General features: G+C 45.9%; 2 protein-coding genes across 3 annotated transcripts in view; one reads left to right on the top strand and one right to left on the bottom strand.

The window, feature by feature from the left end:
• Window positions 1-237: 237 nt before the first annotated feature.
• BHLHE22 (basic helix-loop-helix family member e22) lies at window positions 238-1,260 on the top strand. The gene has a single exon (XM_086886912.1). The coding sequence runs from the start codon at window positions 282-284 to the stop codon at window positions 1,179-1,181; it is 900 nt and encodes a 299-aa protein (XP_086743038.1). The 5' UTR covers window positions 238-281; the 3' UTR covers window positions 1,182-1,260.
• A 7,522-nt stretch (window positions 1,261-8,782) lies between these two features.
• Window positions 8,783-16,772, bottom strand: part of CYP7B1 (cytochrome P450 family 7 subfamily B member 1) — a 125,352-nt gene continuing 117,362 nt past the window's right edge. For both annotated transcript variants that reach the window (XM_086886902.1, XM_086886898.1), the window contains exon 6: window positions 8,783-13,076. In XM_086886902.1, coding sequence (XP_086743028.1) covers window positions 12,780-13,076 — 297 coding nt within the window. In that variant the 3' untranslated portion in view covers window positions 8,783-12,779. The remainder of the gene's footprint in view (window positions 13,077-16,772) is intronic.

The following is a 16,772-nucleotide window of genomic DNA, read 5'->3' as shown; positions in this document are numbered from 1 at the left end:
CCACAGCCGCTGCCGGAGCCGCAGCCCGAGCCGGAGCCGCCTCCCGAGCCGGAGCCACAGCCGGAGCCGCAGCCGGAGCCGCAGCCGGAGCCGCGGTCCGAGCCGCCGCCGGAGCCGGAGAAGGGGCAGCCGCGGCGCCGGGCACGGCGCAGCCCCGGCGGGAGCCGGGAAGCGATTTCTGCCAGCGGGACGCCGGGGAGCCGCCCGCCGCGGCGCGGAGCCTTGGAGGAGCGGGCCGGGAACTGAGGGGGGCGGAGGAGGCGGAGGCGAGCGGGGCGCCGATGGAGCGGGCGCTGGGGCTGCCCGCAGAAGAGGACCTCTTCCACAAGAGCCTCGCCGCCTCGGCCAAGCGCATGGAGTCCGCCTTCCGCTCGCCCCCGGGGCTCGACCTCTCCCACCCCCGCGACCGCCAGCCCTCGCCGCTCGCCTGCTACGAGGCGTCGGAGCCCGAGGCGCTGCTGCAGCCCGGAGTCGGCGGCGACCCGCTGGCGCTGCCGCCGGGCTCCGTCTGCGTCAAGTACGGCGAGAGCGCCAGCCGCAGCTCGGTGGCCGAGAGCAGCGGCGGCGAGCAGAGCCCCGACGACGACAGCGACGGCCGCTGCGAGCTGGTGCTGCGCGGCGCCGGGGGGGACCCGCGCGTCGCCTCGCCGGCGGCGGGCGGCGGCGGAGGGGGGGGCGGGGGGCTGAAGGCGGCCGAGGGCAGCTGCTCCAACAGCCACGGGCACGGCGGCAGCAAGAAGTCCAAGGAGCAGAAGGCGCTGCGGCTCAACATCAACGCGCGGGAGCGGCGGCGGATGCACGACCTGAACGACGCGCTGGACGAGCTGCGGGCGGTCATCCCCTACGCGCACAGTCCCTCGGTGCGGAAGCTCTCCAAGATCGCCACGCTCCTCCTGGCCAAGAACTACATCCTGATGCAGGCGCAGGCCCTGGAGGAGATGCGGCGCTTGGTGGCTTATCTCAACCAGGGCCAGGCCATCTCGGCCGCCTCCCTGCCCAGCTCCGCCGCGGCGGCGGCGGCGGCGGCGGCGGCGCTGCACCCCGCCCTCGGCGCCTACGAGCAGGCGGCCGGTTACCCCTTCAGCGCCGGGCTGCCCCCCGCCACCTCCTGCCCGGAGAAATGTGCCATCTTCAACAGCGTCTCCTCCAGCCTCTGCAAACAGTGCACGGAGAAGCCTTAAGCGCCGCCGCCGTGGCCGCCCCCCGCCGCCGCCGCGGCCCCGGGGAGCGGCGACAGCCGGCGGTCCGGCCCCGGGCCGGGGGGCGCGGAGGCGGCGGAGGGACTGAGCGCTGCCCGGGCCCCGCCGCCCTCTGCCCCGACTCGCCTCGCCTCGCTCTTCTCCTGGGCTGCCGCCGGGACGGGACCGCGACGGGAGCCAGCGTGCGGCGGCGGGGAGGGGGCGCGGGGCCGGGGGTGCCGCGGGGAGCAAGGAAGGAAGGCCCGGCCCGGGGGGCGCCGGGGGGGGCTCGCTGCGCGTCCGGACAAAGGAGAGGCCGGGAAACAGCAGGCCGGGCTGGGAGCCGGGGCTATCGCCGGGGACAAATCAGAGAGGGCACTTGAACATAGATTTTTTTTTTTTTTTAATTAATTATTATTAGCAGTATTATTATTATTATTATTCTGAGCCAGGAAACAAACAAACTTGAAATGTAAACTTATTATTTAAGTGACTCGCAGAAACAAAGAGACTGGACCATTGCTATGGAAGACTTCGTATTTTTTATCGTCTCTAAACTTTGATCCTGTGAAAATGCGCAAAGTTTGGTGAGAGTGATTTAAAAAAAAATCGAGAGAGTTAAAAAAAAAAAAAAAAGACAAAAAATAACCGATCAAAACCCCTACTCCGTGTGGCTGAAAGTATCGCATTTTTAAAAGAAATATTTATGTGCACCTTGTTTCTTTCCACTTTGCAATGATGTATAAACAAGACATGCTATTTATTTGTTATTCTTTAAAATGACCCTTCCACGCCAACAATATTTATCATGTGTTAAGGTCACGGGTCTTATGTGCAGTTACTTTAAACGCTTCTAAAATTCTGTTCATGGATTAACTTAAACTGTGTGCCAAGTGTTTAAAACATTTATTTGCCAACAACATATAACCAGAAATGTTGATGTATCCGAGCTGCTTAGGTTTATGAAAGGTCATCTGGATTTTAAGTTGCATCATCCCTGTATTTAAATTGAGCTTTAATAAATTGCTTCAGTCCAAAAATTACAGGAAAAGTGTATTCTTAATTGCTCAACCAACTGATTTTTGAAAGGGTATTCATTGCATTATAACAAGTAATAACTATTTACTTTTACAAGGCATCAGAGCAATAGCTGCTAAAAGAACACTTGCCAAGCCAATGTTTTCCCAGGCGCTGTGTTTTCGGAGGTATAATTTAAACCGCTTTTAATGTGTATGTAAATTATTCTGTGGATGACTATTTAAGTTGAAATACTTTAAAATACTTTAGGCTAATTTACAGAACGCGTGGAATTCTTCTCTTCCTTTTTCAGGTGATGTGTGGGGTGGGCTTTTCGTTCGTGATTTTGGTTTTTTTGGGGGGGGGTTTGTTTGTTTGTTTGGTTTTATGATTTTTATTTTTTTAAGAAAAATGAGAGATGAAAAGCAAGAAGTAGCTATTTACCCAAAGTGAGCCTTCAGTTTGAGTTTGCATTTGCATGGCTGGGTGGCTGTCTCGCTGCCATTTGTAAATCAAGATTTTTTTTTTTTCATTTTCTTTCTTTTTTAATTTTTTAAAATTTTTTTTCTTTTTCTTTTTCTTTTTTTTTTTTTTTTTTTTCAAGAACGAGTCCTGCTATTTTCCACTACTTGCAGATAATACAAATTCGGACTGTCAGGTTGGATGGCAAAATAGGAGCCATGATGGATCTGTTGGCAGGTCACGGATGTGTAAAGAGTGATATATATTAAATAGGTCAATCAGATTATGACAGCAATGTACGACCGTTTGTATGTGTATCTATGTCGGAAAGAATCTTTATTAAAATATTTTGAACAAACGCTTGTATTACGCTGTGCTTTGTTAAGCATATCCATCCAGATTTAAGGAGGTGGACGGTGGGGGTGCTTTCTTTCCTTTGCCTTGCTCTGAGTGCGCCCCAGTACCCTCCCCATCACCCCACTCCGGGTGTCCCAGGCAGGGAGGCGAGAAGTTCGTGGCTCGCTGCGTTTCTGGCGCTGCCGTGGGGCAGTGCCGGGCCCGGATGGGGCTGGATGTGCCTGGATGTGCCGCGGGGCTGCAGGACCGCCCCCCCTCCCGCTCCTCCTCCCAATCCGCCGAGCCTCGGAGCCGCCCCTCCCCTTGTGCACCCTCCGCCCTGCCCCAAAGCCGAGGGCAGGGGAAGCAGGGAGCCCCCCCAGGCTCGGCCCGGGGGTCCCGGTCCTGCGGCTCCCCCCTCCCCTCGGGCGGCGCCGGCCGTCCGCGGAGCCGCCTCTCCCAGCGGCAGCACTACAGGCGGGGGAAGGGGATAAATATTTTCTGCTCCACTTCCCATCAAAAAAGATTAATCAGAACCTGTAACTTTTCAGGAAACATAACTGTAAAGTGCCACGGAGCTGTGGGAAGGCAGCCCAGAGAGGGTGGGCAGATCAGCCCCCAGGCGCAAGGAGAAGCGTCTCTCAGCATTTACTAGACAAAGGCTGGGTGCGTCTAATTATGATTATTAAAACAATTTCCATGACGATGTCTAATATTATGTTAATTTGAAAACAACTGTGTATGAAAACTGTCGACTATAATACCTAAATTCATTTAATGAAACACATCGTTAAGGCAATTAAACCTCCTGGATGTGATTAAGGAACATAATTACGACACTGTTCTGCGCCATAATTGGGTGTCTTTAATCAAGGGGTAAAGTGATCAGCAACACAGCCATTAGTTTGTATTGTTCTGTCTCTGCTGTCCATCATTCTGATTAGGAATTAACCACCGCCACCAGCTCGGCGTGGTGCGTGTCTGTGTGTGTGTCCGTGTGAGTGAGTGTGAGTGAGTGTGAGTGTGTGTGAGTGAGTGTGTGTGTGTGTCCATGTGAGTGTGTGTGCCTGTGTGTCCGTGTGCCTGTGTGTCCGTGTGCCTGTGTGTCCGTGCATGTAACATCGCAGGACACGTTTGCTGCGATTTTTACCGCGTTATGTCTCTGTCTACCGAGGGAGCTTCCTTCCCGGAGAGGTTCCCTCGGAAGGCGCGGGCGGTGCTCGGCTTTGCCCGGCAGTGGGGTGGGGGAAGCCAAGCCAGGTCCCAGCAAACTCCTGGAGCGGCCGGGACCTCAGGTGGGGAGAAGGCAAGGGCCTGGGGGAGGCCCATGCCCCGGCAGGCTCCGGAATGTGCTGGCCGGGCCCGGAGCGCTGCCGGCCGGCTCTGGGGAGCGAGGTCTGTGGACAAACGGAGAGGTTTGTCCGCTCTCTCGCCTGCCTCTGCTTCGGAGCGACGGGACAGCGGAATGAAAATCTTTGTCATCCCTGGCTACCGCTGCCGCCCGACTTTGGGCTCTCTCGCTTCCTGTTCCATTGCTTCGGAGAGGGGCGAGGGCTTCGTGCAGGGTAGAGGTGCCACCGCTCCTGGCCCCGCTCTCCCGTCGCGCTGCACCGGGCACCCTCCCTCAGAAGCGGCGCCAAGCCACTGGGCCGGTCCCTGAGCGGGTCTTGCCAATGCAAGCGTAATGTGTGCCGGGCTGGGGGGAGGAGAGAGGCTCCCCGCCCCCCTTAAAGCCTGACAGATCGCTTAGCCAGAAATGAACATGTACCCTTTCAAAAGAGCTTCTTCCCCTCTCCCAAGTGCCCCTCCGAACCGGGATCTCCCTCAGCCTCATCCGGAGCTCCCTTTGCCCCCGCCGCCCAGCCTGGCTCCCTTCCCCAGCCCCTTACCCCGGCTCGGAGCCTAGATTGTCCCAGCGTGAGTGACATTGGCTTTCCTAATGTAATGACTTATGAAAGATATAATCATGTGTTAAATTGAATCCTCCGCTTAACTGTTAATGGTGTGCTCTGGGCACATTTACGTATTAGATGCTATGGTAACTAATTACCACTAGAAGAAGGGATAATACACTTTCCAGACTTTGACAAATAATTATGAGTGTTCACATCCCTGCTAGCAGCAGTTGCAGCGGATCTGCTGGAATGAGTAAGTGAATAAATGAATGGGTAAGTGAACTTGTGTGCATGGAGGGGACTAGATAATGAATAGTGGTCAAGTGAGTTTTCTTATTAAAACCTTTAATGAAAATGTGATTTAGGGTGGAAGGGGGAAAAAAAGTGCGACGCTGCCTCTAAACGTAATTAAATCGCGTAATATAAACATCAGAAACATAAATAAGTTTGCTTTTAATTAAAACTCAGCAGTCAAAGTAAATTATCCACGTGTTCGGAAACTTTACAGCAATTAACACCTTTTTTTTTAATTTTATTATTTTTTTTTTTTTTGCGGTGGCGGAGGGAGGCTGTTGGGGGGTAAAACACAGGGGCCGGGATCATTTGTAGCCGTGATGGCACCGCCCCTGCCCACAGGCCGGAGGGATGCTGAGGCTCTAAGCAAACGAAGAGCTCCAGCTCCTTGTCGGAGCGGGACAAAAGTTTGGGGAAGTCGCTCTGGGCTCCCGCCCGCTCCGCGGGGCCGCTGCTGCCCGTCGGGCCCCGGGGAAAGCTCCGGCACTATTGGGGCCCACGGAGGGCGCGGGGCAGCTTCTCCCTGAGGGGTTGCCCGTGGCTCAGGCAGGTGCCGCAGGGGTTAAGCCGATCGCTCCCGCTCCTGCGCTGCCCTCCCGGGGCAGGGGGAAAGGGGGAGCCGCTGCCGGCATGGCTGCCCCGGCCCCCAGCCCCAGCCGGGGGCTCCGAGCACGTCGCAGAGGGGACATCTGCTCAATGAGCACAGAGCTGCAGCCAGCCCCAGTTCCCCCTGGTCACTCATCAGCTCGGTGTCACCCAGCCCGCCCACACCCGCCCCCGAAGCGCTCCGGAGGGGAATTTGGTCTGGTTCGGCTCGTTCTCCAGCCTCGGGAAGGGTTAAATCCTTCCCCAAGCCCCTAGTTGCCCTTGTCCTCTCAACCTGATTCAGAGACGTGTAATAAAATAGGAAGCAAATTTATGGTCTGTTTCAAGCACTTTACTGCTGTATTTTTAAATTCATATATGCACATATAAGAACTATGATCTGTGAATAATTTGAAATGCTATAGGAAAATGATGTATTTTAGATCAAACATAACCGTTTTCTTACATAATTGTCTCGGATTAAAATAAAAAAATAAAGATACATTTCGAAGAGAGACAAAGCTGAAAATCTAATGACAGCCATAAACTGCTAGACAGCCATAAATTAACGTCTTCATCAAACACTGAAGGGATCAGTGCTTATCTAAATCAACAATTATTTCTTCTGAGAAGTTGCAGAACAGATTGCTCCTTTAATACTATTTTTAAATCTTCATAATTGAGGATTAGGGAAAAACAATCGCCTTTCCAGAGTAAACCTTCTCTCCACCAGCCGAAGCCCTCCGAACTCACCGAACACCCGACCGCTTCCCTAGGAACCTCCTCTGGGGTCCCGTCCCCTTGTCCCACTGCAGCATCCCTGGAAGCTCGTGACGCTTTTGGGAAGGGGCTGCAGGAGTCTTTTCCCACGCCCCTCTCCCCTGATTTCTGTAAGGGGCCGGGGGAGGTGGGAGCGCAGGGAGCGCAAGGCGGCGGCGGGAGCCCGGCGGGCGGTGGGAAGCGGGCGGGGATGCGGGATGCGGGATGCAGGATGCGGGATGCGGGATGCGGGATGCGGGATGCGGGATGCGGGCGAGAGTGCGGTTCCCTGCGGTCGCTGCGGGCCGGGGGCATCCCGGAGCGGCAGCATCCCCCGGTGCTTCAAGCACGAACTCAACTAATGCCCATCCGCTTTTCAGGTTCAAAGCTTTAGCGAGGCGGCACTTCTCCCAGCTGCAGCCACCTGCGATGCCGGTTTTGCAAGAGGCTGCTGTAAAGAATTCATTTTTAAAAGGCAGCTGAAAGATACGTTGTGAAGAGAGGCGATTCACTGGCTCACAAGATGGAAATTAGACAGGGAAAGACTTGCTGCCTGTAGGAGGTTAGTGAGCGACTAAACTGTTTGGAAGAAGAGGTAGTTGGAAAGATGAGTGGATGGGGAAGAAGTCGCTGTCAAAAGTCATCACAGGGTGTTTGCTCACTGACTTTTGCTCACCCTGTAGCCAGAGCTTAGACTTTTGTTCAACTTTTCTGTACTCATAGCTGGTGGTTTTAGAAAAAAGAAAAATAAACCAACACATTAGTGTCATAATCGATTTAGCAAATCTTTGAAGACAGAAAGAATCCTGCAAGGCTTCTAGCAAGAACAGCTAAAGCTTAGTATTCTTTTGATTATTTATTTTGGTGGGAATAGTTTTAAAGACAAGAACATTTCTACTATTACAAATGATGTACTCATACAACCTCAGTACATGAGATCCCAGGAAAGCCTGATGCATAGAATAAACAGAGAACACGTTTATATGAGTATCAATATCCCACTACAGCTTCCTTGCTTTCACTTTGAAATGGAACATTGTCTACCTTTTGTTGATATGCTTTTATATATTTCTTCATATTTTTTCCTAATTTTAAACATAGACAATAATTTAAGGATCACCATACTTTTGTAAGTATAGTTTTGAGGGGTGTTTTTGTAATGAGATAATTTTTCTGATATGTAGTGGGTATGGGGACATGATTAGCCAGGGTAGCTGGGCTGGTTTAGGTAGTAGACAGGAAAATACTTCACTTTCTATGGTCTGGCTGTTAGAATAGCTCTATTCATATGAGTTAAGCATAAGTATAAATTGATACATCAAACAGTTTTAAAATAGAGTGCTGTACAAGTAACATCCAGACAGTACCTAGTATCAAATCAAATACTGGATAAAATACAGTGTTAGGGGGTCTCACTAAATCCTTCCTTTCAAGCTATCTTTTAGACCATTATGGAAAGCTCACTCAGAAATGTGCCCTTCGAGAAATCCAACCAGTGCTGCTTTTTAATTTATAAATTTCAGTAACTTCTAATATAGCCTGGAGTTAAAACAATTGCACAGCTACACACACATTTATCAAACCCAGAAAATGCGGCAGGTCTGTTTCTCTAGGAAGTATCTTCAATAACCCTTGCAGACATACCTGACAAGCATTTCTGCATGAAGGAATGGAGAAGCACCGATGTCTTTAGGGTACAACCTTCCTATTAAATACCTACTTGTAGAACTTAGCAGCTACAGTGATACCTAGAAAAGCCAAGTTGTGCTTTGCTGGTGCAGTGCTGTGTATCATAATAATTTCATTCATATCCCCTTTTAAAATGAATGATCTGTGAAGACAGAATATTTTACACTAGGTAGTACATCTTGTACTACATGGAGGTTTGCCAAAGCAAAAGCCTAAGAGTTGTACTTAGGAATCACTAGTGGACTGCAGATCTTATATACTAATTTTGAATAATGTCCTAAGAATGTCAGAAGTACCACGTTTTTTACCTCATCTGATGAGAACTGGCTTATGTTTCATGGCAGAGAGGGGTGTGGTAAAAGACACCATTGTTTCCAATATTCAGAGGAGATTCAGTATTCCACTGCTGAATTAAAGGCCTTTTTTTTTTCATTACAGAAATACCTGTCAAGATCAAGTAACTGAAAAATGTAGTATGTTGAAATAATAATTAAAAAATTAAAGCAATAATTGTGAATCTGTGAAAAAAGTATGAACATAAGCTGGAAAAAATACCATGGACAAACATTCAATATTAAAATAGATGCATTCCTTTTTATTGTGTCCTTGAAATACAAAATTCCCTTAAGATGTTAGATTACTAAAATAATGAAATTTCGATTTTCTTGCTCAGAAGTACCTTAGTTGATCTAGGAGCTTCAACAATGGATATTAACTGTTAAAGTAGAACCTAGACATTGTTCATCTATATACAAATTGTGAGTTTGCAAAATTAAGAGCACTTCACAATCTCTTGAATTGAACTTGAAAGTTCAATAATGACAAAATAAAAGATCATGTTTAATTCTACAAGAGAAATTCAAAGACCAGTAATTATTCGTAAAAATAGCAGTGCCAAGTAGAGTGACATGCAGCTGGCTTAGAAGTATAAACTAAAGAACAACTCTTACATGGTTTTATATTATTACATTAGGACATACTGACAGAGATATGAAAATCTAATTTGCATACAGGTGCACATATACTAGATGGTTTCCTAAATAATGTAACATTTTAAAAAGTTCACAATAGCATCTAGCAATGCTAGCATCTAAGTGCCAGCATGAAAATGGAGAACATTCAATCTGTAAATTAAAATAAGAAGAATAATTAAAAAATTACGTTTTAGCATTCACATTAGTTCATGATAAATTAACTTTCTTCTTGGGTGTTAAAAAGGGCCTTACTGATCAAATAAACCTATTTTTTAATGAGAAAAAAAGGTGCTTATATATTTTTTTAATAGCAAAAGATACTATTGATTTAGCCGTAGACACCAACAACTTACAGTCAGAGGCTGGTAGTGACCAGCTGAGTCACATCTCTAAATGATGGTGACTGCACCAATTCATTGAGGAAGAGCAGAGAAATTCAGGGGGCACCCACGTACTCCTCCTGCCTGCCCCTGCAGCTGCCAGGTCTGTGGATGCCCCCAGCAGGTACCGGGCTGGCAGGGCAGACCCCCCTGCTGGAGAGGTGGCAGGGGGAAGCACCGGTCTGCCTCTCCCCACCAGCACCTGAACGCTGGAAAAGAGCACTGCTCTTTCTGCTTAGATGATTTTGCCTCTGTGCTCTGGTGACAGACAGAGCTGCACACTCCTGGGTCCTGCAGCAGAGGAGGTCACCAAAAATGGCGTTGTGCCCTCTGTAATGAAACAAGCTCTTCTTGGCACAGCACCCTGCAGCTAGCTTGGCTCCAGCTGGCGCTTTTGGGGATGCTACACCCTGTTGTGCTGTCTCAGCTTATTGACCAGGAATGGGCCTTTCAGTGCTGCTCCATGGAGACTGAGTCACTCCTGGTCAGACCAGCTGCTGGCTCTCAGTATGTCCCCTCCTCAGCTGCTGAATGCATGGACCAGAAGGGCTTAACCTCTCTGTCCAGCTCCAGCTCTCATGACTTTTCTTGGAGGCAAAGTTTACTTCCTCAGCAGCTGAGGTATGCCAAGGAAATGCTGCATTGCTTACCAGCCAAACTAATCTACCAGGAGCCTGGGGTTACCAGGGACACAATTCCAGGCCAGGCTGGGCAGACCCTGCTTTGCATTTGATTATTTTGGTTCCTGAGCAAAAAGAGCAAGCAACTTTTATCCCAGCAGAATGCTGGCCTCTTGATTGGTGCTCTTTAACTCTGATGCAAGACCTCCAAGTGGTTTCATAGAGGTTTCCCGCAACTACTGGGAAAGATTCTGACCCTTTTCTCCTTCATTTTTTAAAATGAAACATACCATACAGATTTAATTTGTTCCTTTGGAGACAACCTAGTTCTTTTAATTTCAGAATAGATACTATACAAATTTATCAGCAATTAATCTAAAACTACTAATCATTTGCATGTACTTTTGGCAAAGTCTTATTATGCCCTATCAAATTATGCAGCAGCCAGTGATACTCTAATTCAAAATCCTAAAAACAGAATACAATTATAAAAAAGAGGCTTCTGTTTAAAACAAATACCCACTGTTATTTTCGCAGTTGCTTCAGGTTTGTTTTAAAGTTGGATGCCAAAGAAAGATTCATCATAATTGTAGCATGAGACATTTTACAGCTTACATACAAGCAGTAATGGAATACAGTCAACAATGTAATGATATCAACATTCCCTCTATCAATAAACCAGGCTCTAATGTCCAAACTGGATTCTGAGCTACAGCTAAGTACAGAATAGCTTCTACAGAGTAACCACAGGAGTACAAGAATGTCTCCATAAAACCTGATTTTATTCTGTGGCACAAAGCAATAATCAGCTTTTGCTGTTGATTAAATGTTGACGTAAAGTTAAATCGTTTAATCAACTGCAAAGCCCATTTAATATAAGTGTATTCTAAATTTGTAGACATTGTTGATACTATGTATGAAGAGAAAATGTTTACCCAAGATATCTCATAAAACCACAATTTTCTTCTTGGAGGATTTGGAATGTGGCTGTACCAATCTCTGAAAATCTTTCTAATGATGCTGACACTTATTTAGGGCATGTGCTTTACACAAATAACTGAACAAGCTTCCACACAAATAACAATAAATAATTCTTAGTATGTAGATAGTAGTTTTCATCCATAGGCCATCAAGTGCTCTACAGATGAGTAGAATTTCTGATTTTGAAAGACTTACTCTGGCACATCCCAAAGAGATGTGCCAGAGTTTTTTAGGAACATAAGGTAAGGCCCACAGATGTGGCTACTCTGCCATCACAATTATCATCTTGGCAAACTGTGACTGGACAGCCACAGGAATCCTCATCAATCTCTGAAGTGATGGATGGGAAGAGATACAGGGTCTAAAATCTCAGATTTTGTGCACTAGGAAATTAATTTTCCAAACAAGAGCTGGGTGCCCAGTGAAACAGGTTGGGCAGCCAGTATAAACTTCTGTGGCTGCCCAGGGTTTTCACTTGCTCAAATTTTGGCCCCAGGGAAGAGCCTATTTTCCAATTTGCAGATGGACAAGTCTGTTTCCAAACACAGGTCACACTGCTCTGCCTATGCATAACTTAGGCAAAGTAAAACAATGTTAAAAAGCATTTTTAGATATCACACTTGCTCTTGAAACCCTCTTCCTCTTTTGCCTTTTTGCAGAAATGAACATAAGAAATGGTCATAAAATAAATGCACAAACATGTTACTGAGAAACTGTGAGAGAAAGAGAATTTTCAAGGTGATAGGATAATTTCAAACAGGCTTATATATTTTATTCCTGAAGAATATGCTTTTTTGGGGGGCTCAAAGCCAAAATAGATAATTTAGGTTTGATTGAGAACCTATTAAAATCAACAGAACTTCTCTTCTGACTTTAAATGATTGCAGGAAAGAAATCACATATTTTAATTTTTTTTGCACTGCACAAAAAAAAAAAAAAAAAAAAAAGGAAAGGAGCAAGAAAGCAAAACATTCACCATCAGTACATAAACCTGAAGTTAGAACTGTGTTGTCAGTAAGACATTCTTGCAAATCAACCTCCACCACCCTACACAACTTCCATCACATCTCCCAAATAAAGGGCTAAGACTCTCAAGGCCATGAAAGAAGTAAATATAAAGTTAGGATAATAATCACATTAAATTCTCTCATCTTCTAGAAATAAGTTCCCCCTTTTTTGTTATTATGCTTCTATGAGCAGATGCTGCTATTCCTCTAGATGATGATGGGTGTATGGAACCTCCCAGTCTAACCCTGTGACAGAGAGCTGCTGAGCCCATTTCCCATGTAAGTGGCCTGGATTCATCCTCCCTGTAAATCCTGCTCATCTCATGGCCAAGAGTGTGGGGATGCACCCTGTAGGGATGCTGGGCTATTTACTTGGCCAGGCTCTTGTCATGTCACCTCACTTCTCACAACTCAAGCAGGACAAATTGAGGTTGCACGTCCCTGCATCTGGTCTCTACCTCCAGCACAGTGGCTTTTCTCCTTAGAAACAAAGAAGAAGGAGGTAAAAGCAGAGAGGGAAAAGCAAATGTTTCCAAAAACATAAAGCTGAGTGATGAAACAGAGCGAACATGGAGATTAGTGGAAAGCATATAGGCAGCTGCTCAATTTCTTAAGGACCTTAGCTTGTAACGAAAGGCAATATCAACGTCTGGCAGGAGGATACCAAGGCCCATGCGACTGTTATCAAGTCTGACAGCTTTGTTTTCTGCTAGTTCTACATCAAAATGAGACAATAGTATGAAAAGAAACATCTTCATCTCGTTCATTGCGAGGAACCTCCCTGGACACATGCTGATCCCAGAGCCAAAGGGCATTAGGAAATACTTCAGTTTTCTTCCTGCCTTGTAGAACGTGGTTTTCTTCTTGCCATTCTCTATGTATCGATCGAACTTATACTCCTGAAAATGAAAGAAAAAGAGAGAGACAGCGTGATATCTAACAAGGCAGTTACATGAGCTGCTTTCTTTGCACAATGGTAACACGTCTGAAACCCAGAAAATAAGATAAAGAGGAAGACAAGGAGCTGACAGATTCTTCTCTTTAGTTGGTTCCCTCAAGTTTCATTAACTCACATTATCTTCCCTGCAAAGAACACTCTTTAAATCCACTTATTTAGCTTAGTCCTTTTACATCAAGCTCCTTCAACTTCCACATCTCATCCACTGAGTGTCTGGCCTATATTGATCGTAATTAGATTTTGACCGCTTTCTAGCAGGGACAATGAACCTTAGTGGAAGGACAATTTTCTTGTAAAGCATCATATGCACTCAGTGTGGTACATACATCATGAATAAGGATAATCTGCCAAATTCTGCAAATGCCTATGAATAAATTAATGCATTGCACCCATTTTGCTCTTGCAAGAGGAAAATCCATCCTTCTTTTGCACAGTGTATGGTGCAGATTATTCGAAAACTCCAATGCTTTGCAGTCAGTTTTCCTTTCAGTTGGAGATGGTTGCTGCTTAATTTGCCACATCTTACCTTCAAATATTTTGCTGCAGAAGCTGTGAGCAAAGCAGGACAATGCCAGTGACTGGCCATTATAAAGAAGGTGTTTTCAAGCAAGGCTTGAGGTCACACTTGTAACCCTACATTCCATAAATTGAACATATTTCTGACTATTTTTGAGTAGCAGGATCCCTGTTTAGAGACAATTTGTGTTTTTGAATGAAGGAGATCTGGCATCCTCACTCAGTCAATGGCAAATTAACCACTTACAAAACCCTCCTGCATGCTTTGAATAAAAATGACAGGCACTTCTTGCTTATGGTCACTCATTAGCATTTGTCCTGCTTTGCATACATCTGCTATAGCAGCAGCCATTTGGAGCTGGCTGGGAACAAGTCAGTCAGACAGAAACCGACCTCAACTGATTAAAAAACCCCACACCACCATTAAAAATACACTGATACTGATCTACCCATTAGATTAAAGGCTCTGAAAATCATGCACTCCAGGTCTTGCTGTTGAGAAACAAATGTCAGGGGAGGTGGTCAGTGAGAAAGGGAACAAGTGCTAGGTGCACTGGAGGGGATGTAACTTTGGGTGCTGAAGAACAGGAGCCTGTTTCACTAAATGGCAGAGGCCTGGATTTTCCACAAATTATAAAGGTGATTCTATGTCTGCTTTCACTGACAAGTAATTCTTTTCAGTCTCTTTGAACACCCCAGCCAAAAGGAATCATGCCTTTATTTTTTTCTGCCAGGAAGTTATTGCTTCATTTGAGGCAGCACAGTAACAAATGAAAGCCCAGAATACCGTAAGATTTACTTCCTGAATTCTAAATCCTGCTGGTCTAAAAAAGCACTGCTAAATATGAACTGCAGTAGCTTAAAATCCCAACCCAGAGCTCTTCAATTTGCTCAAACATTTTCACAAGGTGCACTTCTGGTGTTGAGCAATTAAGAACTGTGTTATTGAACACACAGACACACTGGGTCAAACCTTATGCTTTCTTTGTCATATTAAGAGCTTTCTGAGACTTGTAATTGCTTTTAACAAAAAATAAATTACTGCCTAAGGAATAGGGAAAACAGAAAACAGGTGTGAGACAGGAATGTAGCGAATGACAGTGACATCAAACTCAGTGCTGCTGAAGCCCTTGGGTTGAGTAGTGTTTCCTTAAAAAGCTAGTTCACTAGCTAAATAAAGACTAATTTTTCAAAATGAAGGAACTTTCATCCATGCACAAGGTCTCCTGAAAGAGACATCGTGGCTGATAGTGAGAAAAGGGTCAAGACACTGAGCAAAAACAGGCAATGAAGTTCTGTGTGGATGAGCTGCTACACGTATTACGAAAACTGAGCAATCTCCTGTAATTGATCTAAATCTCTTTCTGTCACATACTTTATTTAGCTTTGTTTTGGGAAGTCACCACAGAGGGTTTCCTGCAGGGTTTCCTGATACTTACTCTATGGGTTTTGCGGAGTTCGTTTACTGAGCTCTATAACTAGCTCGGTTAGAATTTAGGGATTCACTTATACAGTTTATAGAAAACTGACTAATTTATCTAGGCCTTAATGGGTGGAGAAAGAGGTCAGAAATATATGCTTACACTTACACAATATGGTGCCAAAGCACGAGATAGCTTGAACTTAAATTTATGTATCCAGGAGAAAAAGCATTGCTACAAAATTATCTCGTCAAGCTGCCTGTTTTCCCAGGAAAAGTTTTCCCTAAATACATGACAAGCTCAAGACTGCACCTTTCAAAAAATTCATTCTCCATCTCTATCTGATCCTCAGTAGTTATTGTTGAAAGCACACTGCATATTTTAAGAACCAAACAGAACAGTGATTTCCCCACTTTTCGAGAGGGGCCCATGTGCTGAAATCAATGTACTGCAATGTGTGGATTGCTCATTCACTATCAAAAAGATAAAATATATGAACTAAAGCTGTACTGTGAAAGCTGAGCAGAGCTGATACTAAGCAGATATATTCAAGCAATGGAAATATGGTAATATATTCCGGCAATTATTGGATAAGGGAGGAGATCAGTTTCCACACTGATGCTTTTGGTCTAGGACCTAAACAAACAGATGGACTTTTGACAAATCAATAACGTTCTCCAAAATAAAGTGTTAAGGATAAAATGAAAAAAAAAAAAAAAAAAAAAAAAGCTTATTTGTTAGCTGTTATCTATCCTTCTATCCTTTTTAAGGATAAAAATATTAATCAACTATTTGCCAATAGATGGATTATTTTAAAACCCTGAATTTCTCTGCAGGGTTTATCTTCATTTTTTGGATGGGGACAGCCAGCAGAGCTCCCCTGAATATAATTTTCATTCTCGTGGTTCCAATGTTCATCCCAGTGACTATACCTTACTCCTGCTGACTCCAACATGCTCCACACCTCCTCTCACTGAGGCTGGCAGAGCTTCTACACAACGAAATGCTGTCCTGCACCAACGAGGCACTTGAATCTCATCTTTTCTTTGCAACCTCCCTTCTTTAAATTCCTGAAAGGGAGAGCTTCACAGAGCAGCGTCTCTAACACGGGCTTTCTATAAACATGTAAAAAAATCCAGTTCATTTCTTCTTTGGCTCAAATGGCAAGGATGGAGATCAGCATGGCTGGGAGACAGCCATTTGCTTAGGAAAATAGGGGTGAGGAATGGATGAGGTAGAAGCTCTTGCCTCTCAGGCAGACAAGCCATTTAACAGCCTCAGCGTGCACCCTTGCTCTTTCTTGCTCTTCCTCTGGGCACCCTGGGCTGGGGACAGCAATCTGGGGAGCAACCTAGCTGAGAGGAGGACTATTCAATTTGCATGCAGGTGGTGAACTTCTGAAGCTGTATTACAGCTGAGGCAGGGTGGATTAATTTCGAGTCTTTGATATTCATTAACTTGAGCGTCAGAGAAAAATACAAGGAGATGACACAATTACCCTCCGAGCCTCACTGCAGAGCAACAGCTTTACAGTCTCAAGTTCACAACACTCTAATTGATCAAGAAGGGGTGAATCCCTACGAAGGGAGGTGAAAAAGCATAAGGCTCAAGTAAGACACTGCTATTATAGGGCTTCAGAGAGTCAATGATGCTTTGCGGGCACTTAGCTAAATGGCCCACATTATTTGCTATTTAAACCA

This window comes from Cyanistes caeruleus, chromosome 1 (assembly GCF_971803275.1).
Source record: "Cyanistes caeruleus chromosome 1, bCyaCae1.hap1.1, whole genome shotgun sequence".
In the NCBI taxonomy this organism is placed as follows: Eukaryota; Metazoa; Chordata; class Aves; order Passeriformes; family Paridae; genus Cyanistes; species Cyanistes caeruleus.
This window is presented reverse-complemented; position numbering and strand designations above follow the sequence as displayed.